Source organism: Pelobates fuscus, chromosome 4, assembly GCF_036172605.1.
Source record: "Pelobates fuscus isolate aPelFus1 chromosome 4, aPelFus1.pri, whole genome shotgun sequence".
In the NCBI taxonomy this organism is placed as follows: domain Eukaryota; kingdom Metazoa; phylum Chordata; class Amphibia; order Anura; family Pelobatidae; genus Pelobates; species Pelobates fuscus.
The window spans coordinates 236,873,621-236,897,829 of NC_086320.1; the positions used below are offsets into that span (position 1 = coordinate 236,873,621).

The 24,209-nt window shown below is 42.2% G+C and overlaps 1 protein-coding gene across 30 annotated transcripts in view; it reads left to right on the forward strand.

Annotated features, from left to right (window-relative positions):
• Window positions 1-24,209, forward strand: part of CLASP2 (cytoplasmic linker associated protein 2) — a 266,936-nt gene that overhangs the window by 50,369 nt on the left and 192,358 nt on the right. For all 30 annotated transcript variants that reach the window (XM_063451964.1, XM_063451965.1, XM_063451983.1 and 27 more), the window contains exon 8: window positions 9,951-10,021. In XM_063451964.1, the coding sequence (XP_063308034.1) occupies window positions 9,951-10,021 (71 nt within the window). The remainder of the gene's footprint in view (window positions 1-9,950; window positions 10,022-24,209) is intronic.

Sequence of the window (24,209 nt, forward strand, 5' to 3'; positions counted from 1 at the left end):
ATAGCTTTAGGAATACATGTTTGTATGCCTAACAATATGGTGTTCCTTTAACAATACAGCCTAATGTAATTGTTCTAGTGCTAGAAAGGAAAATTATGTATCTTTTTTACATTTGGAGGCAATGCGTTAGTGGTGTCGCCCCAGGGGTATACGTTTTGTAAATTTGAAGTAGCAGTCAAGTCAAGAAAATGGTCGTGACTTAAAAGTAAGAGCACTTCATGCCCCCACAGTCAGCATTGTGTATTTGGTTCCGGGGGTTAAGCAAAAAATATATATGGTCAATGGGGACCCAGTAACCTTTTTAGTATTTTTTTTGAGGTGTGGGAATCAGCGATTATAAGGATTTTACCATGGGACTACATGTACCCTTAAATATCTTATACACTCGCCGCTCATTTTTTATCGTTCTTTATTTTTGTAGTGCATGAGAGGTCAGATGTTCACATTGGAACAGTGTAACATATACAAGAGTATTATAGTATAGCTTCACAGTGTGTCCAGAGTTACTGCACTATTTTCTTTTTCTTCACGGAAATAACACAATAGAGAAACATCTAAAACATAAACAATATTGATTAGGTAAGCAGTTAGTAAAGACATGTGGTGAAAAGAATCACTACTGCAATAGGTATATAGAAGATTAATTCTAACTTGTTTGTCCTCCCTTTGTGCTGGAGGGTGGTCTAAGAGTCCAAGAATTGGGTTTAGCTGATGTCTTCTGAGTGTATATAATGGTAGGATAAGTAGACTGCTAAGTAGCAGTGTCAGCTGGGGAGCGTGCTCATTAGGCCCACCATGTGTCACCGTGAAAGATGTTTTATCGGGTGTAAGTAGAACTCCTTGTCATGAGGTCCAATGTGAGTGGTTACCTCTAACCAAGGGGGCGGCGGGGGTTGCAGGCCCAGTTGTGGTGCATAGTGTTGTGTGTGGCTAAATTCCATGGGGTCGCTAAGAACACATGTCCATCTGTGAGTGTTCTAACTTGAAGGATAAGTCAAAATGAACATAAACTTCAACATTTCTGGAGTAAAGCATTGCCCCAACGTATGGCATGCTCAAGTCCCTGGGTCTGAGGCACGGTGCTGCCCGGGATGAAAGGGACTATATTGGAGGGATCCCAATCTGGGGTCTTATTGTGGCCTGGGAACCCTGAGGCATCAGAGCGAGTCCCAGTATCTTTAAAAGAGATGGAGCCTTGTGAGGAGAGGATATTTTTAGGACAGTTCCGTATGACAGATCAGAATCTCGGCACTATCCAGCGGTAAGGTATACCAGCCTCCTGGGGTTGGCTTGTGATCATGCGCATGGATCTCCGACATTGTAGGGTAGCTCTAGTGAGGTCTTGGATGACGGGGATTTGTGCAGATACAAAGGCGTATGGTGTCTTGCCTTGAAAAGCCGCCATAATGAGCCTCTTGTCTTGAGCAGTGGAGCATCTTGCTATGACATCTCTAGAAGCAGATGCCGGTGACTGTGGCGATTTGTTGATGCAGTATACGCCATCAAAGATAGTCTTCTTGGCTTGAGTTAGTGGTAGGAGGGTGGAGACCAGACAACGCAGGTAGTGCGGCAGTTCTTCAGCTGGAGCAGCGTCAGGGATACCACTTAGTTTGATATTGCAGCGTCTGCTTTTATCTTCCAGCATAGCCATCTGTACGGTTAGAGTATTGTGTGAGGTGCGCAGGTCTTGCAGGGAATCCTTCAGGGAAGACATGCCTGCCCTTATATCCTAAATGTCTTCTTCTGAGACTCTGACTCTGTCTGTAACTGCCTGGATCTCTGTTTTAACAACTACAATGTCTGCAGCAAATAGCTTTTGTATTTTTTTTAAAAAAATAGGTTCTCAATGTCCTGCTTAATAGATGGGACAGTGTTTTTATTAGTCCCTGTACTGGGCTCGGGACACGTGGCTGGCCTCCTGGCCATCGCTGGCGGCCATCTTAGTGTTTACCTGCCTTTGCCCCATGGTGCTTATAGCCCTGGTTTCAGCTGGGACTCCCACAGCAGGCTTCTGGGATCTGTGTCCCATTTGTGTTGGATTGGGGCTGGGACTGAAGCCCTCTGCCCAGGTGAGTATTTTTTTCAAATCCATGCCATAGGCTTATCTCTGGGATTCTGTGCTACAGCTTATTCTGCGTCATTTGCTCTACTATTGATAACGATCATGACCTGGAATAATATGTAATATAAAGTTACCACAGGCTGTTAGTGAGTATTCTAACACATCTGACTCCATCATTTGCATTACTAGGCACCACAATTAGCATCTATAATACTGCATTTGTTTATTTACAAAGTTTATTTTTTTGGAGAAATTACACATACATTACACTGATATCCCAAGGTTACATATCGAAACATATAGCAGAGAAATTAGCAGTTATTTTGTGTATGATTTATTTTAGATTGCATGATATTTTCAGGATTTCAAAGTGGTGGGCAGGCTATTTTTTTCTTTTCATAAAGATTATTCAAGTTTCAAATTTCTGTAGGAAAAGGCAACTTGACCCATTTTCATTGTTTTAATGTGTAATAATGAGAGTTGAATTTTGAGCTTCAAGGGTAACCAACCATCACTTTACTACTCGTTAAAGGCTTTTCAACGAGTAGAAAAGACTGCTCAAGATATTATTGGTGTCCCTCTTCCATCAATCGAAGACATTCACAACAAACACTGTGCCCGGAGAGTAACAGGAGTCATTAAGGACACATTTCATCCTAATCATGGAATATCTTCTTCCTTCAGCGAAAAATCATAGTTTGTATTGTTTGACCTGTAGGTTTGGAAATGGTTTTGTTCCCTCTGTGGTGAAGTCTTTGAATTCTATGCTTAGGTGGTAGTTCTTAAAAATAGAATAAATAAACTATGTACCTTGCATATCTTGCAAGGTGCAAAATATGAGCACATAACCATGTGTATAGGCGCAAATTGGGATCACATTTTGCAGACCATATGCTTAAGAGTGCGCACATTGCCCATATACCTAAAGTGCAAATTGTATACTGGTAATAAGCATAAAGTGCAAATTTGAGCATAACATTGAGATATGCTTTCCTATTGACACTTTGAATGCGCGCGCGGCACTTGCGCATTCCGCTCCACTAGGAAGCTGACGTCGGTGGGGGAGGAGAGGTCACCAGTGCCGAGTGAGCCCGGCGCTGGATTAAGGTAACTGAAAGGGTTTTAACCCCTTCTGCGCCACGGGAGGGGGACCCGCTTTGTTTTCCTGACACTATAGTGATCCTTTAACCCCTGAAGGACACATGACATGTGTGACATGTCATGATTCCCTTTTAGTCCAGAAGTTTGGTCCTTAAGGGGTTAAGTCAATCACAATTTTTCTCACATTTTCCCCACAATCATTTGCATATCTCTTGCCACAGATTACTCCTTGATATATTATTTAAAATATTAGCTTTTTCCTGATCTTCATTTAATAACACACCCATCTATGATTTCAGTATACCTATACTTTCATTTTTATTTGTTAAAATGTATTTATTTATTTAAATTTATGTTCTTTTTGGGGTTGTCTTGCACTCTTTGGCTATCACTTCCCATTTTCTAGTTAACCTATCGATTCCCCCCCCGACCCCCCCCCCCCCCCCCCAGTCATTATTGTATTCATTATACCTTACATATGATGCCTCTGATTTGGCTGATTTAAATAACTCCCCACTAAGCCACATTGGTTTCAGTTTGTTTCATCAATATTTATTTCCCAATGGTACATACCAAGAAGTGAACATTTCTAATATGTGTTTTATACTCCATGTACCCTTTGTCACTCAGTGAGTTGTAATTGTAAAGCTGCCCTTATCCAGGCATTTTTAAAATTAAATTTTAGCATACGTCATGTGCATTTGCTTTTTGAGTTTATTTCAAGAGACACCATGTTGTATATACATATGAGTGGACCTGTCTGCTCTGTCAGCCTGCATTGTATATATGTCTATATGATATGCATGGTGCATTTTTTTCCATGTAAAATATCAGCATAGACATAAAAGCTAAAATGGTTAGAGGAGCACTCCAAGCATCAACACCACTACATCAAATTGTAGTGGTTATGGTACCAGGAGTTCCATGGCACCCCTTCAGTGTAAGTTGTCAGACTTAGACATTTTTTTAGAAAGCTTTTACTTGGGGTCCACAGGGTGCCCCTTCCTACCTATCTACATCCTCAAGGAGAGCCAGCAGCTCTCTGCCTGAGCTTTGCCCGATGATGCAGGACTTTGCTTATTTACTTAGAATCTAAGACCAATCAGCTGATGCTCTCAACCGATAAGTTAGTCCTGTACTGCGGGACTTAGGAGAACAAACAAACTCCTAGCAAAAGCTTCCTGGCTATCCTTGACAATGCAGCGAGGCATGGATCGAAGGAGAAACAGAAGCCTTGTCTTAAACGTCACTACAGACACCCAGACCATTTTGTCTCTGTGAAGTGGTCTGTGTCCGATATCCCTGTCTGTGGAAGCCTGAAATATTTACATTGCTTATTTTAAATGCCTCCTTTGGCTGTCACACTGACACTGACACACTGACAGCCATTAGAGGTGCTTCTGTATAATTAGCAGAGGGAAATTTGGCGCATAGAGATCATCTGATTGGTGCAGTGTTTTGTCAAGCATGCGCTTTAGCTTCCCAATGCTTTTCTTATGGGAAACATTTGATTGGCTGAGCTCATCAATCAGGTGGCATACTACCACCCATTTACCCCTTAAGGGCTTACTATGACTTGCTATGACTGTATAATATTTCATATGTTGCTCAGCTATGTCGTCTGAGTACAACAATGCCCCCGTATGCACATTTGCCAGGTATATGTGGATGTTGAAGGGGCACATTTGAGACGCAGCCATTCATTTTTTTTTTATTTTTTTTTTAAATCTAACTTTGAAGTTTTATGCTGTGTCCATGTTTCATTTTGGAGTAGTTTAGCTGGTTGGTTATTGAAACTTCCCCACAAACACTTAATGTTTATTAAAGAATACACCCCAGGGTCATTCAAAAGGCATATTTTGAACCTTAGCGTGGGATCATTTTTTCGCTAGTTTGTTCCAGGTGTAGTGGTAATGAGCATTTTTAAATGTATTTTTTAACTTTTGTAAACTTTGTTTACTTTTTAAAACCTGTTTTTAAACGTTGTTTACATATTAACTATTTTTAAACTTTTTAAAACTTTCGTGAAACTTTTTTATAAATTTATAAAGAATAAAAAAAATTGTTACCGTTACCCCTAACTAGCAGTAAGCAGCACTAACCGTAAATCCCCCAATTTCCCATAACTTCCACCCACCCCAACTAGCAAAATATATAATTTTAAAATATGTAAATTAATTAAATCAATTGAACCCCTTAAGAGATAAAAAAAAAAAATGTTAACCCTCAGGGGTTAAAAAAAAAATCAGATCACAGTATCTCAGCTCCTGTCTCCGCTCTCTAAAAACTGTGATTTATGGCCAAAAGTGCCCAGCAAAACCACTAACTACTGCTACCTATACCTGTGGGAACCCATCTGCGACCAGGAGATCCCGGCTGGGACACTGTAACACAGGAATATCAAGCCTGCCGACGTGTCAGGCCTATCTCCAGGCTTTACTCCGAAGCCACGATATACAGCAACGGTGGAGTATGCCGGCCTACTCCTAAATGTGCCTGTGGCTGCTCCCTGTAGCCCTGTGGGGCATGAAACTGGCAGCAAATAGCGGCTTGGTCCCCGTCTCCTGGATGGTGGGGGTTGTCCCGGCCAGCTGAAGCTTTGACCGCAACCTGAGTCACAGCCAAGGATGGCGATCTCCCCTCCTCCCGCCATATCTATGGGGTGCGAACACCCATCACTCTATGCCTGGAAATTACGGTACAAAAAGACGCACTCACGTGCTGTAAAGGGCTGCAAAATGTCGACCATAAGCCCTGGGGGATTGCAGACCTGCCGAAGGAGCCTCCTGGAACGTCCACCCACTGGAGGCACGTTGTCCTCAGCCTCTAGGTTTGATGGGGGGGCCTGGAGAGATTTGTTTCCAACGCAGCGAGCCCTGTGGAGCCAGACAGTGTGGAGCAGCGGTGTACCGCTGGCCGCGAGTGAAGCACTGCGGAACCAAGCGTGTGGCCGGAGCTGGGAGGCATTTCAGGGGACGACTCCTCACTGAGTTCCTGAAGGTGCGGAAAAAGGATTTAAGTCAATACGCCTAACTATGAAGTTTTATCAACCTATGCTACTACCTACCAACTTGGCCTACCAAGGCATTAACTCGTAACGTCAAAGTGTAAAGGAATACATAGTCTCACCATTACTTTACTAGTTTGGGCACGTATGGCTCTCACCACTTATATACAGCCTTATCATCCTGACATATATATTAGGCTAAGGAAGATGGCTTATGCCACCTTTCCTTTGTATTTTATGCAGAAACTGGATAAGTGTTGTTGCGCTTACTTAAATCGTTTTATCACTGTAATCATCACTTTAGACGCGTGTACACGCTTCTCCTGTGTGAATACCATGTAGAATGTTATCTATGTCTTACGTTTAACCAGTTTTGACATAACCAACTGTAAGCAACTATTATTGTCCATTTCTTGTTGCCTATGAGCATGTATTCATAAACACCAATCTTGGGGAAAAAAATAAAATAAAAATCAGATCACAGAAAAATGTAGTCCCTGCCAATTGTTCACTGTAGTCAGTGATCAATTGCCAGGGAAGGGGTTAATTTTATTAAAGCAGTGGAAAGGGGGGGTTGGATTTAACTTTAATTTTTTTTTTACAGAGTGAAGAGGATCATCACTGATCCATCTTTCTACACTTCACACTGAAGCCGGAAGAGCATGAAAGCGGATCTGAAGTCCTTGCAACACATGTGATCGTTTTGACAGCCGGTCAGATCGATCACAGCTGCAGGGACAGCACGATCGGGTGCTCCCGGTCTGCCTTGAATACCGAGGCACACCGGAGGAGCGTTAACCACACGATCGTTAAGTGCTTCCCTAGCATGACGGACTGGGTCCATCATGCGTCCTTAAGGGGTTAAAGGGTCACCGATTTGAAATATTATGCTTACTTATCCTCCATATATAACAAATATGTTTTTGTGATAAAAAAATGTAAATTGTTTACAGGGATAGTCGTGTGTTTTTATATTGCTATCACAGAACTATAATATATATAGATGGCATATTTCCCACAGATGGTACCGTGTTTCCCCGAAAATAAGACCTACCCCGAAAATAAGCCCTAGCTGAATTTTCGGGGTGGGCTGCAATATAAGCCCTACCCCGAAAATAAGACCTAGGCATTTTACCTTTGCGGCCCGGCGGGACTTCCTTCTTCTATGAGGAGGAGGGGGAGGAGCGTTGCAGGCCGCGGCATCGCGCAGCGTGATGACTACGTGCGCAGCGCCGTCAGTCTGCCTTCACGGATCTTCAGCGGAAGGATCCATTCCGGGCGGTGAGGCACCCAGTGGTCTGACTCTTTGAACTGTGAGTAGATACCGGTATTTTATGTCTGGGACTTAATTAATTAAAGGGGGGGGGGTGAATTAATTAAAGGGGGGTGGATTAATTAGAGGGGGTGGATTTATTAAGAGGGGGTGGATTTATTAAGAGGGGGTGGATTAATTAGAGGGGGTGGATTAATTAGAGGGGGTGGATTAATTAGAGGAGGTGGATTAATTAGAGGGGGTGGATTAATTAGAGGGGTGGATTTATTAAAGGAGGGGGTGGATTAATTAGAGGGGTGGATTTATTAAAGGGGGGTGGATTAATTAGAGGGGGTGGATTTATTAAAGGAGGGGTGGATTTATTAGAGGGGGTGGATTTATTAGAGGGGGTGGATTTATTAGAGGGGGTGGATTTATTAAAGGAGGGGTGGATTAATTAGAGGGGGGTGGATTAATTAGAGGGGTGGATTTATTAAAGGGGGTGGATTTATTAAAGGGGGGTGGATTCATTAGAGGGGGTGGATTCATTAAAGGAGGGGTGGATTTATTAAAGGAGGGGTGGATTTATTAAAGGAGGGGTGGATTTATTAAAGGAGGGGTGGATTTATTAAAGGAGGGGTGGATTTATTAAAGGAGGGGTGGATTTATTAAAGGAGGGGTGGATTTATTAAAGGGGGGTGGATTAATTAGAGGGGGTGGATTTATTAAAGGAGGGGTGGATTTATTAAAGGGGGGTGGATTAATTAGAGGGGGTGGATTTATTAAAGGAGGGGTGGATTAATTAGAGGGTGTGAATTAATTAAAGTGGGGGTGAATTAATTAGAGGAGGTGGATTTATTAAAAGAGGGGTGGACTAATTAGAGGGGGGTGGACTAATTAGAGGGGGGTGGACTAATTAGAGGGGGGTGGACTAATTAGAGGGGGGTGGACTAATTAGAGGGGGGTGGACTAATTAGAGGGGGGTGGATTTATTAAAGGAGGGGTGGATTAATTAGAGGGGGGTGGATTAATTAAAGGGGTGGTGGATTAATTAGAGGGGTGGATTAATTTGAGGGGGTGGATTTATTAAAGGGGGGTGGATTAATTAGAGGGGGTGGATTTATTAAAGGGGGGGGGTGGATTTATTAAAGGGGGGGGGTGGATTTATTAAAGGGGGGGTGGATTAATTAAAGGGGGGGTTCTATGTACATACCGGTACCGTAAATAAATAAGCCCTACCCTGAAAATAAGCCCTAGTGTGTTTTTTGTGACTAAAATTAATATAAGACCCGGTCTTATTTTCAGAGAAACACGGTATTACATCAGCGTTATTCACATGTTCTCTAGCCTATTTGCGCATAGACCTAAAGAGAAACAAGACATAGTATGCACCTTTAAAATACAATTTCTCTTTAATAAATATGTGCACTTAGAAAATGTATGAAAACAATGAAGCATTATACCATTGCCAATAAATTATTCTGCTCAGCCAAATCTCAGAAATCCACAGGACTGGATGGTGAATGGAGAAAACTGGGTGAAATGGAGAAAAATAAAACAAAACCAGCCCTGCGGATTCCATCTGAAATACTCAGACTTCCTTAGGGGACACCGCATTAAATAAAAAAATTACTGCAACGATAAACCAACAAATTTTAACACCCAAGTCCTTTAATACCCATTTTCCCGCCCATATGAGGCAATTAACCAATCTCTTTTCAGTTATCAGTTGTTCCTTCTTGTCTACTTCCACGTTCCATGCCTCACTCTGTGTTTTGCATTACACTTTAGCAAACCAAGCCTCGTTTCAGTTGATACCGGTCCGGACTAAAGGAATCGGCTGTGTTCTACCTGTGTTTCCATAATGAAGATATGGTCCACTGTGTAAACATGCAATACAATGCAATCTTGTTTGGCATAAAAAAACAACCCACATAAACAATTTTGTAACCGTATATATTTTTAGTAACATAAACTGTACTAAAGTTGAACATTTCAACAGCATTACGCTATGCATATTTTCTCTTTATTTCTGTAGTTATTTTAGTTTTTTAGGTTTATTTGAAGGTTTGGAGGAATCTTATGATTTGGTTTCTTAAAAAGGGTAATTGATCCTTATTATAATCCCACTGGTGTTTAGAAAAAAGTTTTTTTGGGGGGGTTATTTTACTTTTGCATTGGTATACAATGTGCATATTTCTCCAGATATTTTAAGGGGACTCTATAGTCACTAAAACGCATTACAGCTCAATGTCGTTGTTCTGGGGCATATAGCCTGTTCCTACATAGTCAGCAGTGTAAACACAGTCTTTTCAGAGAAACGAGAGGCCTCATAAACAAAGTAATTGAATTCCTAAACATCAGAGAATTCTGGCAACATTGCAGGAGCATTCTTCATTAAACTAAAGTTGTTTTGGTGCTTAGTATCCATTTATCCATGTATTTCTAGAAATTTGTTATTTTCCCTTTAAAATTAAGTGCAATTTTGCTATGATAATATTCAGAGATTGAATTGTTTGTTTTTTTAGGTTGCAAGCAATATTTTCCAAGTTTGATGAAGTAAGACATTCTGGTGGCATGATTCTGAACTACAACAATGGTGAGTTACAAGTTTAAGGTAACTTATGCAAAGCTAGGTGGTAGTTTTGTTTCATGATATTACAGTTTTTGTTTTTTCTTGAGTATTTTTTCAGAGCTAAAAGCCTGAAAATCAAACAAAAGTGTGTGGCAACTTTAATATTGAAATATGATAAACATAACTTTTGCAGAATTATATTTAGACCTAACTCAGCTTGAACATAGATAAATATAATAGGCTCATGTAATACTCAAAATGAACAAAAGGAAAGAAATTTTCAATATAATAATTGTAAATGAAAAAGTCAAGTACACATAAAACTACTAAGATAACCATCACCAGAGCTGGACATAGGGCATTGTAAAAGGTATTGGTGCATATGCTCTGACTGAGTTCTTCAAAGGACAACATAATTTAAGAAAATATGGAGTGGGCAATAAACTGCCATGCCAAACCCCTTTGATACACCCATGGGTCTGCCCACTGAGAAACAACTAGTTTTAAATGTATATATTGAGGATGTTGGACTATCCAGGGAGAGATTTATTTTTTCAACAACTACTAGGAGACCTGTAATATCTGAATCTCCCACAAGAATTATATATGTAAGGAATTTCTTGTGTTTTCTCCTATTTTATTTTATGGACTGTTTTGCAATTTGTTATCTGTGTTTCTGTATGTCATTTATTTCTGTATTGTTGTACCCAGCACTGTGAATCCTTTTTGTCAGATTAAATGTTTACTGAATCAGCTTGTGTCATTGTTCGCTATGAGCTCACTCTCCTGAGGAAAGCTCAGGTAAACATGTCACAAAAGGGTTGATTTATATATGTCTGATCAGTAAAGTAAGGTCTTGATCTTATAATTCTACTGTGTGTGGGGTAACCCAAGACACCCGGATTTAAAGTCTTTGTGGTGGCAGTAAAGTGTGTGCTAGGGAGTTGGTGTAGAAGGTATTGCACGGGTTAATTTAGTGGTTGCTGGGACTAGCAACAGTTTACCAGGAGTCTGGTGTCATTAACCCTTTCACTTCCACATGCTCCCCACTGTCTCGGCTGGGCCAATATCCCACGTTCCTGACTGGGAAATCAAGGCAGGCACACTCCCAGAGATGCCTGTAAGAGTAGAAGCTGGTAACATTAGTCGCCGGAGCGTAGTCAGTGCTAACGACAGGTGGAGTTTTTGCATACAGTTTACTATAGATATACCGGAACAAAGTTACCGGTTGCCTGAGTCACGCATGGGGTGTAACTAGCCCACAGATGTGCAGTTTATTCTGGATTCAAGCAGAAATGCTGCATATACAGACTTCTAGCATCATGAACACTTCGAAAATCAGAAGTGGTCATGGTGGCGTGAGTAACCTTTTCATAAAACAGTTTTTAGTTAGAATAGAAAAGTGTTCCTCCGTAAAAGAATTACAAGTAAAGAAATTAAGGTTAACTCGCCTTTAATCTAGTGCTGCAGGGGGCAGGACTACAAGGGAGGATGAGCTGAGGGGAGGACTTGGGCAGTGGGCAGGGTGGAATGTGGCTCTATTGGTCATCTGTTGCCTGCATGCTATGCATGCTGACTGTGGTCACCCAATATGCAAAGAACTAACATTAGCCAGTCTGAAAGCTCTCCATCTGGTCCGGCAAATGATACTGCCGGTGGTGGAGTTACACCGACTTTTTAATCACAGCCTAAACGGAGGCATTCAAAGTTTTGTACTAAGTGTAAATCAGAATCTTTATCAGCTCTTCCAGGGCTGGCATCAAAGTCTATAGTCCATTGGCGTTCCAGAGGTCAGTACAGGATGTGTTCATTCAGAGTTGAGAAACAAAAAGGACCTTTAAAAGTAATAGGATAGTAAGGAACAGGAACACACCAGGTGATTGCACAGGAGTAAGTTATGCACTTTACCACTAGTCACCTTGAATTTTATGATACAGTTTCATTTGAAAAATCATTCATGTACATTACTGTGCAAACATTTTCACAAATAGAAATCTTAATAGTTAATTGAAAATATGAATAAACAACTGAGTGAACAGAAGAAAATCTAAATCAAATTACTATTTAGTCCCACTGTTCACCTTCAATTCTTCTAGGTACACCTACATGTAGTTTTGTAAAGAAACCTGGCAGGTAGATTGTTCCTAACGTCTTGAACTATTCACAGTTCTACTGTGGATTTAGGCAGCCTCAGTTGTTTCTGTCTCTTTATGTAATCCCAGACAGACATCATGTTGAGTTTACCTGGTATAATTGTTTAATCATGCACCCGATTATATGCTGACAAAATCCCTGACAATGGGAAAGTGTACCTAGAAGAATTGATGGTTTTGAAGGAAAAAAGTGGTCACCTCAAATATTAACCCCTTAAGGACTGCGGGTGTACTATACCGTTCTTGTGGACCCGGTCTTAAACGCCGGCGAGCGGCATAGTACGTCCACGCCGTCTTTCCCACTTACACGATCGCCGCCTATCCCCGGCCGGCAGTCGCGGTGGGGAGGGGGGGGGGGGGGGGGAGAGTAGCCTGTAGTCCCCCTGTGGCTGATCGTTGACGTCGTGATCACATGGACGGAATAGCCGTCCAGAGCAGTATCTGCACGGGGCCTGCCTGGAATAACAGACAGTCCCCTTGATGCCTGAAACCGTTTGTAATTAAATTATATATACCTAGATCATATATATATATATATATATATATATATATATATATATGTATTATATATATTATCTGTGTGTGTGTGTATATACATACACATACACAATGTCTAAGTGTATTTTAATATGACGATATATAATTATATATAAAATACACACACATATATATATATATATATATATATATAGAAAAAATGGAAGAATGAGACAGCGCTTACTTAACTTATAGGCAGCAACCTTAAAAGGAATCCCTCAAACCCTTTAAAATAAGACAAGAAAAACAATAAAAAAGGCTGCGCCACAATCAGTAATAAAAAGTCCAGTTAAAAGGCAAAAGTCCAAATATATTATCCTTACAAATGGTCTTTAGTGATGAGGTCTTCTACTATTGCAGTGGATCCACTTTATATGAAAGATAAAAAGAGAGAAGGACAACCAATGGTGCAGTATGTAAAATTCAAGTATAGACGTAAAGGAGTAATAATATAAAACTCACATTTGCCAGAGCTAATAACCAGCTCTGGGGTGAAGCGCATACAGCGGTTTAATCCCCGCTTGTGGGATATAAATGGATTCCTCTCCGTCACTGTTGTCCAATTCTCGGATAAAAAGAGACAACCAATAGTGCTCACTGTATGGTAATATTGATAAAAGAATAAAAGAATGTACTTACAAGACAGTATCAGACCAACTGCTCTGTGATGACAGCGTGGGTGGATTTATCCCCACCTAAGGATTTCTTTAGGTACAGAAAACTTCCAAAGATGTATTTCAGAGGTTTTACATAAAACCAATAAAAGGTGAATAAGATAATACTAAAAAGCCAGGGTAAAATAGATTGTGTCTATAAAAAAGGTAATTGGCACAATAAAATGACCAAAAATACTTTAATATATATAAAAGAACACAATATTAGATATCCATAACGCGTTTCGTCAAAAAGACTTTTTCAAATGGAACATATATATATTTATTTATTTTTAAATTATGTATATATAAAAAAAAGTAAAATAATAAAAAATTATATATACATTTGTTTAACAAAGTCAAAACCCTTGCACTTCAACTTTTAAAGTATGATTCCCGGTGCCAGGTAACATAATAATACAAATTCAAAAATAATACCGTCACTCCAAGACTTTTAGTTCTTCTTTTTATTTCAAAATCGCAATCCGTCAACGTTTCAGCTCATAAGCTAAGCTTTTGTCCTGATGAAAGCTCCACTTAGGAGCTAAAACATTGACTGACTGGGAATTTGGAATAAAAAGAAGAACTAAAAGCCCTGCAGTCCAGTTATTATTTTTGAATATATATATATCTCCAAGAGGGCTGCACTAACCTGAACATGCCTACATTATAGGGTGCTGCTGGGACCAAAATATACAACATACAAAATACACAATCTTACAGATTGTAATAGTTTTATTTAAAAACACCTCACCGGGGCAAAAAATAATGGGGGGTTTAATTACATTATATGATCATATATTGCATAAGCCTGCCACAACGTCAATGTACCCCATTCTTGGCAGGTCCTACTCTAGCAGCCTAATGCCTGCTCTTATGAGATTAATTCACTTACTTGGGAAATACTTCCTTATTGGGACTCTGCAAGTCAAGGCTAAATAAATAGGGTCATGGAATGAGGCACCTGTGACAGGGAGGGGTGCAAAACCAAGGAGTTGGCCTGGACGTCCAAATATATAAATACTAGAGTAGGACCTGCCTAGGTGAGGTGTCTTTAAATAACACCATTACAATCTGTAAAATTTAAATATCATTGTTTAGTGAATAAGTGAGAGCGCTGGATTGTATATTTTGTATGATATATAGAAGGCGTATCCTGTAATTGTAGGAGGGGTTACCCAGCTATAAAAACACAGGCCACCCCTCTCACTGGGCCGTTAACGTCTGATTCAGTAGGCACACCTGTGCACTCCCAAATCACCGCTGAGACGCCGGGTCGCCTAGACTGCAGCTTCTCACCCAGCTTCTCCAACCACTAACCGCCTGCCTCAGCCAACTTAATGCTGCTGGGGTCCGAACCGAGGCCTTCTACCGGCAGCTTCCCAGCTCAATGTCCCGCAGCCAGCTCACTTCAACCCGCTGGGGACCCCAACTGATGCCTCCTGCCACCAGTAACATCCCGTAGCGGGCCCCCTTTGACCCGCAGGGCCTGACCTGAAGCCTTCTGTGGCCTGCTCCCCGGCACATCCTCCGGCTGGCTCCCTTAGTCACATGGGCAGGCTACTTCCGGGTCGGCGGTCAGTAGTTCCGAGGTCTCCCATTTGGCCATAATCGGCCGCAGTAAACAGTGAGTTTAGGCCTTCGGGCCTCTGGCACAGAGCCAAAATTCGTCTTATCGGCCGACATTTGGCTGACAGAACACTCAGTACTCTCTCGCCATTTCGGGCCAATTTCAAATGCACATTTGGCCATGACTTGCACACCTTATGCTAGGCTGTTTGCAGTCAAGCCACATTCAGCGACATTCGGTCGCTCAGGCGTTATATGCTGGTTACAGATATATTCGGCCAAATTCACCACACCATCTTATTTCCTATAACCAAGTTTTAATTTTATTAAGCCTCATGTGGCAGGATTAGGAATTTTATTTCGTTTCACGGTTTTATTTATTGGTCATACCGTTTTGGTTAATTCCGTTGTAGCAGTGCTAATTATGTCGTTATGCCTCACTTTTAAATGGTTACTCTAGTAACTGCAAGTTACTTTCACATTATGTTTATCTGCCACTGTCAGCACATGTTTTGTACCCTGTCTCCTCTGTGTATGTCATTATTGCCTATAGCATGTTCAGGTCTATTACTCTGTCTCCTTCAAGTGTTGATGTCCATTACGGTCTTATGTCAGTAATGTCATTGTAGCACTCTGGAGGTCTCTGTCTAGATTCCTGGCATTAAGTTCTGTTTCGGTCATCAGATCATTTGACTCGGCAGATAGGTAATTATATCAAGATAACGTGTTTTCAATCCCTATATGTTTACTATGCCGACTTACAATCATCGTCAGTTACACCGCAGGGTATGCTACTGTCTGATATCTCACACCTATTTTATTGCTTCTCCTTAGCAATCAGTAACCCCCCCCAACTGATCTACGACTTACAAATCGCCCTCCCAGGTCCCCTCCATGTGTGTTTTTCAGGATTTTCAGGTCCACCTTGTGTGGCGGAAACAACTTCGCCACTGTGAACTGGAGGAGCCTGGTTGCCCGCCTGCTGCCTTTAGATTATGGACCGGCAGCTAAAGGGTTAATTTCACTGTGCAGAAGGATTTATTTCTCCCTTTCTGCACAGCAGTTCGGTAGATTCCATCTACCGAACAAACAGCCGTTTACCAACCTCCCCAGAGCCATGGGAAGCCGGCCGGCGTTGTTAATGGGCCACCCAGAGGCTGGCGTGTGCCTCCCATCTACCTCCCTGAAGCCGCGGTTAACCGCGGCTTAACAAGCGTGTGCCGGCAATTGACCACCCAGTAGCTGCGGTTAACCGCAGCTTAATTGATTGTTACTGGGTGGTCGCGGTTACACTTAGCCGCCACACGATGGCGGTGTTATGGAGCTCCCCGGGCAGCCAGCGCTGTTCTGCCCGGCTTTCATGCACCAAACCCGGACACGGTTACGTGCAGGCACCGCTGAACCTCCAGCCCCTGGTTCTAATTCGTATGGATTGAGCGAATGCATAGAAATTCGGTAGTTTATTTTATGTGAATGTTTTAACCCAGATAGCCATGCCATGGAGCCTGTTCGTGTAATTAAAGACTTTGGCTCCATGGCAATTAAACTGTATTCGTGTGGTCTGAGTGCCATTCACCTAATAATGTGCACTCAGACCTGAGCTATCTGGGTATATGTTAAATGTGTATATTCTCTGTACCATTTGTCCCATTGTATATTTTAAAGTGATATACTGTTTCTGTGTCACCACGTGCATAATGGAGTCTTGCCTCTGTCCTTGGAGATAATTGAATTACTTCTCTAATTATTTCCAGGACAGAGGGGAGGAAGCCAGGATGCATTGTGGGAAAGTATTGTGGCTGTATGTACTAAAATGATACATGTCTGTCTGCTGTTTCAGTCTCCCATTTGGTCCCTTAGGGTAGTGTCCACCAGGTGGGAGACCTGCATAAATACTGGGCAGGTAGCCCTCAGTAAATCAGATTCTGCTTGACCCTCAAACCGATGTGTCGTCTCGTTTTTGGGGGAATTGAATTGTATGCTGACTGCCAGGAGTGTAAACGGATTGTATGCTTTTCCTGTTCGGCTGATTCCAGGGTTCGTGTGTTTCCAGTTCGGGAGTTGGTGAATTCGTACAGTTTGGAGTTCGGAAGATTGGTGATTGCAGTAGCTGTTGGTCTATGGAAAAGGGGATTATCGCCTAAACGATTTTTATCCTTTTGTGAGTGAAACGATCCGTTACACCTTGTACCTCAGGACTCAAATTGGGCCTTCTCTCGGCCTTATATGCATATTCCCTACGCAAAACCCTCACTAGACCTTTGCAACCCGCTACATATGTCCTCAGTGGGCTACAATGTTCACTTACAACCCCTCGTCTTGGCATTAAGTTATATATCATCCAGGTACAAGCGTAGGCGTTCAGCTATACCTCAACTTACAACCGTCTATCAACCATGTCTTATCATTTTACACATCTGATATTCCTTATACTGCCCACATATGAGCACTCTGCTAATCTACTCACAATCCTTCCTTAGTGGCATACACCTGGCCATATTCTCAGGAGGTTACAGTATCCCTATGTATGTAATCCTTACATCTCTTATTAGGCTATTGCGGTTCAGCGTAATTGCAATAGTCAGGTCCCGCGAGGCCAAATCCCATCCTCAAACTGAGGTAATCGCCCATCGGCCCCACTCTTTTAGACAGGGCCTCACCTGTCATGGCCACTTGTATTGAAGCTCTTAATTGTCACGAGAGGCCAACATTCCAACCACTCTGTTCGAGTCTCTCAAAGCCACTTGGAAATTAGTAGCGCCTCACCTATCCCTGGTTTAGCACATTTTTTCGCCATTTGGCACTAAGCAAGACGCCAGTTGATGTAGGGTTAAACTACACGTTATTTATTACTTCATACTACGTCTCATAAATAGATGCCAGCAGGATTTTCATCTCTGAGTTCCCATACAGATCATAATCTCAACCTAGAAATAGGATTCCGCCAGGCCAGTCCCTTGCGATCCTGGACCAGTCCAATTGCTGATGTCCAGACATAAGGTATATCATTCCCTGTCACAACTCAGGAGCAGGATTAATGATTACCAACCCTGAAATTTGCAGACAGCATATCAGACCGCAAACCGTGAAATCTGACATCTGTTCACCCCTTTATACGATTACCGTTAAACTGAAGAAGTCAAATCTCCCAGAGTCCAGCCAGTAGTTTGAACTAGGTGCAATAGACCATGCTTCTTTACATGCCCAAGTTTGTTCTGATCTTAGTCTATATAAATACGCTATCTCATACGTTCTAACGTCTTTAGGGACAAATGGACCTCTGTTACAAGACCTTTATGTTCCAGGGTTAGGCATACAGCTCTCACAATACATGATGGTATTGCAGTATTGCTTATGGATTATGCCACGTCTGCTCCCTGTTTCTCTGCTACATCAAACCATGAGCTCTATTTTCCTTTTTACAGACCATGACTTTTAGAAGTTAACTTCAACAACTGGCCTTTACCTCTATTACTCAGCCTCCCCTTCCACTAGTCGAGTTATACTTGGCTTAAAAGTACTATTTACTATGCCCTGAAGCACACAAGTACACAAGGCCCTACTTTATTCCCTGGTGGGGTTCTTTATCCCAAGTTTTCCGTAGCCTCCTCCAGCAGTCTAATTTGCGGTGTATATAACTGGATTCAATTGGACAAGTACTGCCTAACCGTAGGCAGAGTCCGATGTACCAGGCAGCATGAAGACAATCGCTGGCGAAGGCTTGTTATCATAGGAATCTTCAGTCTCCTCGGTTCTCTAAATCTTGTCATGCACGCCATACTGTGAGGTCGCAACTACATTATCGAACTACTCCGCCAACTCCCTTGTCATCCGCCACATTAACCCTGCCATGCTCGTCACGCATGTTCTAACAGACCTGTCCCCTCTGTCAATTGTTTTCTTCATTCTTTCTTTTAGGAACAGGGTGCCACATCCATTTCCCCACAGTGTTAATTCCCCCTTTATTATTGCAGATACAGCTGCCACACAGGATCTACTGACAGTTTAGGCATACTTATATGGGCTACCTTTCATGGTAGCTGTTGATTAGACTCGATCTCACTTGCTGACATGATACCAAGCACACCATACGAAACCAAAATTACTTACACTACACCAAAACAATTAGAATTATACTACATTAGGTCATATCACGGCCTTGTTCCGTTTGTGGCACAACCGACACTCTGCCGTTCAAATAACAGAGCTCTGGCCACTACCAACATGGGGCACTTCGGCCTATCATTTTGTCATCACGTATTCTATCATACCGTGGCGGTGTTCATACCCTTTGGCCACCTCATCCTTTAATTAGCTCACAAATATCACAACTTATGTCATACCACCTACAGAGATAACTTCACCCAAATCAGCATGGTTTCAGGTCTACATACTAGACCAATTATCAGACACTCACAGGGCTATATGCCTGTTTTAGGATCACACAAGAATACACTCACAACTTTAATTGCATTACATGCGTTAAGACTTTTCCGTAACTCGTACACGACTCTTCAGCATTTTGCAAGTCCATCTCATAGTATGGAACTACCTTCCAGCCTCTAGTAATACCCCAGTACATATAATCGAACACTGGGACATAAGAATCCGCTATAAACATCTCTCACATTAGAGAGGGATTTGAGGAAGGTGTTTAAAGTATTGGTTATGTATTATCAACACGTATTAATCTGTTTATCTATTAAACTTTTTGCCCTCTTTATTTACAGGCCTACCCGAATTGTACCACATCCTACTTATACCAACAATACTATTACTCAGCTTATTGTCCCCGACTACAAATAGAAGGCATAGCCTGTAATTGTGGGAGGGGTTACCTGGCTATAAAAACACAGTTTAAAGAAAGAAATATACATTATTTTTTTTTATTTTTTTTTAATTCTTTATTTTTGTTGCGCATGAAGGTACATAGGCATTGAAAGACACCACAACAGCGTACAAGTAGATTTTGTAAACAGGCTAAACTGTGGCATAGAGAGTAGCGCATTTTTAGTTTGTAGTTACAGGCTAGTTTGCAGATAAGCATACAACATTAACAGGTTCAGGCTTAGACAGTAAGTATTGTAGGTTTGATCTTTTGTATAGTGAAGTAACGTAAGACAAGTTTAGTTATGCTCAAATTGATGTGCATGTGACATTGCATTCCCAACTATGGTAAACATTTATATTACAGTAACAGGATAAACCATGTATTAGGGTGTTACTTATGTGATGGAGCTAAGTGTCCCAAACAGGCAAGGTGAGTATACTCGTTGTCTTGGGTGAGGGGAAACAGGCTTAAGTGAGGCCACTGGGGCAGAGCTGTCTTGCTGTTATGTGTCCATGTGGGCCCCGGCGGGGAGGAGTTGGTGGGGGCCAGATGCGGCTGCATGCTTCGTCCATGAGAGTCTATTCCCAGATGCCAGGAGGTGAGTAGTCAGCTCCCATGTTACCCGGTCTGCATCAGGCTGTGGGGAACTCCGTGCATGTGTCGCTTGGACAGGCGATGATTCATGAGTCCCCTCCAGCCATTATCTCGGCTAGGGAGGTGCGTGTTGCAGAGGGCCTGCTGGGTTTCTTGGTGTCCTTCTCCCTTTGGTCTGGGTCCGCTGAGGTCACTGTACCGTTGTTCAGACAGCTGTTGTGGCATATCGCAGGAGTGGTTAGGCAGGTGCTCTGGGTCGCCGCCATCTTGGGCTGTGGGCCTTGCTTGTTCAGCGCCCTTTGTTCAGCTTGCAGGTCGGTTTGAGTGCGCCCCAGTGTGGACCGGGATAACCCCCCCGGCCCAGAGGGGGGGGGGGGGTGCAGGGGCCGGCTGGCACACAACAGTTCAGCGTTAGGCAGAATAGTGGGGAGACAGGGCAGCGGCCGTCCACCCTGCCTCCCCTAGAGTAGGCCGCGGCCTCCGAAGTCTCGGGCTTCCCATGGGGGGGCCCGCAACTCCCGATCTCGGGGTCCGCTACCCTTCCCACATCTGAGTGAGTAGTGTCTCGCTGTTTGCGGGTGTGGGTGGCTGCTTGTTATGGCCCAAAGGCCCGATTTCTCAGGAGCTCCTCCGCCATGCGACCGATCAGCACGGCGGTCCGGCCCCGCCCCCTAGAAATATACATTATATATAAAACCAGTGAGTTTAAAAGAAACTAGTTTTCCAGCAGGCAGACAATTTATATATAATGTATATTTCTTTCATTAATCTTGTTAGGGTTCTGTATCCCTTTTCACTCTGTACTTTCTTTCTCTTTTTATTTAATTCATGAATAGTATTCACACGGCACTGCACTAACTTTGACCGTAATGGTAGCTATGGAGACGATGACAACGTTGCCGGGGTTACGGCGCCGTTGCGTCACGACGTAGCTTAGGCAGGTCAAAGGGCAGTTACACTACTTCCGCACATGCGTGGTGAGTAAATGGGAACTCCGGGTTTTATGCGTTACACCTGAGGAAAGACACTTACATGTATTATTATCGATATATATTTAGTGTTGTTTGCACTTGATATTTGTGTCATTTCATCCTGAGGAAGGTCCCTGTGCGGACCGAAACGTCGATTGATTTGTTCAATGGAATAAAACACCTTTTTTGATATTTGAAGTCCATGAGTGCAGTCTACATTTCTATATTGTTATTTATCAAAGATCCCTAAATGGATTGGCACCCGGCAAACCACACCACTGTACGACCCGTTCGGGTCTTCCTCAAGATCAATGTACCTTAATACATACAGTCAATATATAGTAAATAAAAGCAGTGTACTCACCAATAGAAAAAAAAAATCCCTCAATCCCTCCGTGTGTACCCGGAAGTGAACGCGCGATCATGTGAAGTGCCGTGATTCGAACGTGATGACGTGCTATCAGTTGCTAATATACCAGTGAAACAAGTGATTAGATCGTGGGTATCTATCTCCATAGTCACAATTAGATATGTGAATCTGTGCGTTGTATACATAATAAGAATAGCCGGTGGTATAGTCCCCCAGCTATATATAGTGAAGTTTAAACTGGTGAAGTGAATGAAAACATGTGCTGAAAACATATGTGATGAATAAACGTGCTGGACAAACGTGAACAAATCTCAATTTAAACATCATCTCAAATGCAGGATGTTATCTAGCAAAAAAATAATGTAATATTTTTAAAAAAAAAAAATCATATCAAACCATACAAGAGAGAAGACAAGGACGGAAAAAGCATTGCTATTAAAAGACCACTATAGTGCCAGGAAAACGCACTATAGTGCCCTGAGGGTGCCCCCACCCTCAGGGTCCCACTCCCGTGGCGCTGAAGGGGGAGGAAGGGGTTAATTCCTTAACTTTTTTCCAGCGCCGGGCTCCCTCGGTGCTGGGACTCTCCTCCCTCTTCTGACGTCCCTGGCTGAATGCGCATGCGCGGCAAGAGCCATGCGCGCATTCAGCCAGTCTCATAGAAAAGCATTCTCAATGCTTTCCTATGGACGCTGGCGTCTTCTCACTGTGAAAATCACAGTGAGAAGCGCGGAAGCGCCTCTAGCGGCTGTCAACCCATATGTAAACATACAGCTGCAGGGTTAAACCTAGATGGACCTGGCACCCAGACCACTTCATTGAGCTGAAGTGGTCTGGGTGCCTATAGTGGTCCTTTAAATCCGTTGTGGCTGTAATGGCTTTCAGCCATAGGAGTTATGCGGTACTCAACTCTGCGCAAAACGCTTTTGGGGGACTGTCAGACAGCCAAGGCAAATTAAAATGCGATCACATGGTCTCTAGCTGGCCATAGATCTGCCTGCAGGGGGACTGACTGGGCTGTCAGGCAATACCCCTAATGCTGCAAAAAGAAAAAAAAAATTAGTAAAGCCCCAAAATATTTTTTTTTTTTACATGATATATAAACATATAGTGTATGTATGTATGTGTGTGTGTGTGTATATATATATATATATATATATATTATATTGTATATGTTTCATACTAGTGTATTTGTTTAATACATATATACTGTAAATGATAAAAAATATATACATATAATACATAAATATACACAGAGAAATTATAGATATACCGTATATACTCGAGTATAAGCCGACCCGAATATAAGCCGAGGCCCCTAATTTTACCCCAAAAAACTGGGAAAACTTATTGACTCGAGTATAAGACTAGGGTGAGAAATGCAGCAGCTACTGGTAAATTTCTAAATAAAATTAGATCCTAAAAAAATATTAATTGAATATTTATTTACAGTGTGTGTATAATGAATGCAGTGTGAGTGTATGAATGCAGTGTGAGTGTATGAATGCTGTGTGAGTGTATGAATGCTGTGTGAGTGTATGAATGCAGTGTGAGGGTATGAATGCAGTGTGAGGGTATGAATGCAGTGTGAGTGTATGAATGCGGTGAGTGAGTGTATGAATGCGGTGAGTGAGTGTATGAATGCGGTGAGTGAGTGTATGAATGCATTGAGTGAGTGAGTGAGTGCATTGAGTGAGTGTATGAGTGCAGCGTGTGTGTATGAGTGCAGTGTGAGTGTGTGTGTGTTGCAGAGCCTTGGTGGGGTGTGGGTTTGTTTTTTTATTTTAATTTTTATTATTTAAATTTTTTTTTATTATTATTCATTATTATTTTTATTTATTTAATTTAATTATTATTATTATTGTATTATTATTATTTTTTATTATTACTTATTATTATTTTTTCGGCCCCCCTCCCTGCTTGATACATGGCAGGGAGGGGGGCTCTCCTTCCCTGGTGGTCCAGTGGCATTGGTAGTTCAGTGGGGGGGAGAGGGGGCTGTCAGAGCTGTAACTTACCTGTCCTGCAGCTCCTGTCAGCTCTCTCCTCCTCCGCGCCGTCCGTGCAGCTCCCTCTGTCAGCTCCCAGTGTAAGTCTCGCGAGAGCCGCGGCTCTCGCGAGATTTACACTGGGAGCTGACCGAGGTGCTGAACGGACGGCGCGGAGGAGGAGAGAGCTGACAGGAGCTGCAGGAGAGGTAAGAAAGATCTCTGCAGCCCCCACAGCCCCATTGTCTGTATTATGGCAATGCAAATTGCCATAATACAGACTATTGACTTGAGTATAAGCCGAGTTGGGGTTTTTTAGCACAAAAAATTTGCTAAAAAAACTCTGCTTATACTCGAGTATATATGGTACTATAGATCTACAAATAACAAGGGCACTCACGGTAATGTTCTATGGTGCCTGGTGCTGGTCTAGCAAAATCATGTAGATGTAGCAGAAATGACCACACTCCAAGGTCTTTGTAGAAGTTTTCAAATAAAATGTAACTTTTATTTAATCCATATAAAAAAAATTCTACGTTTCAGCCC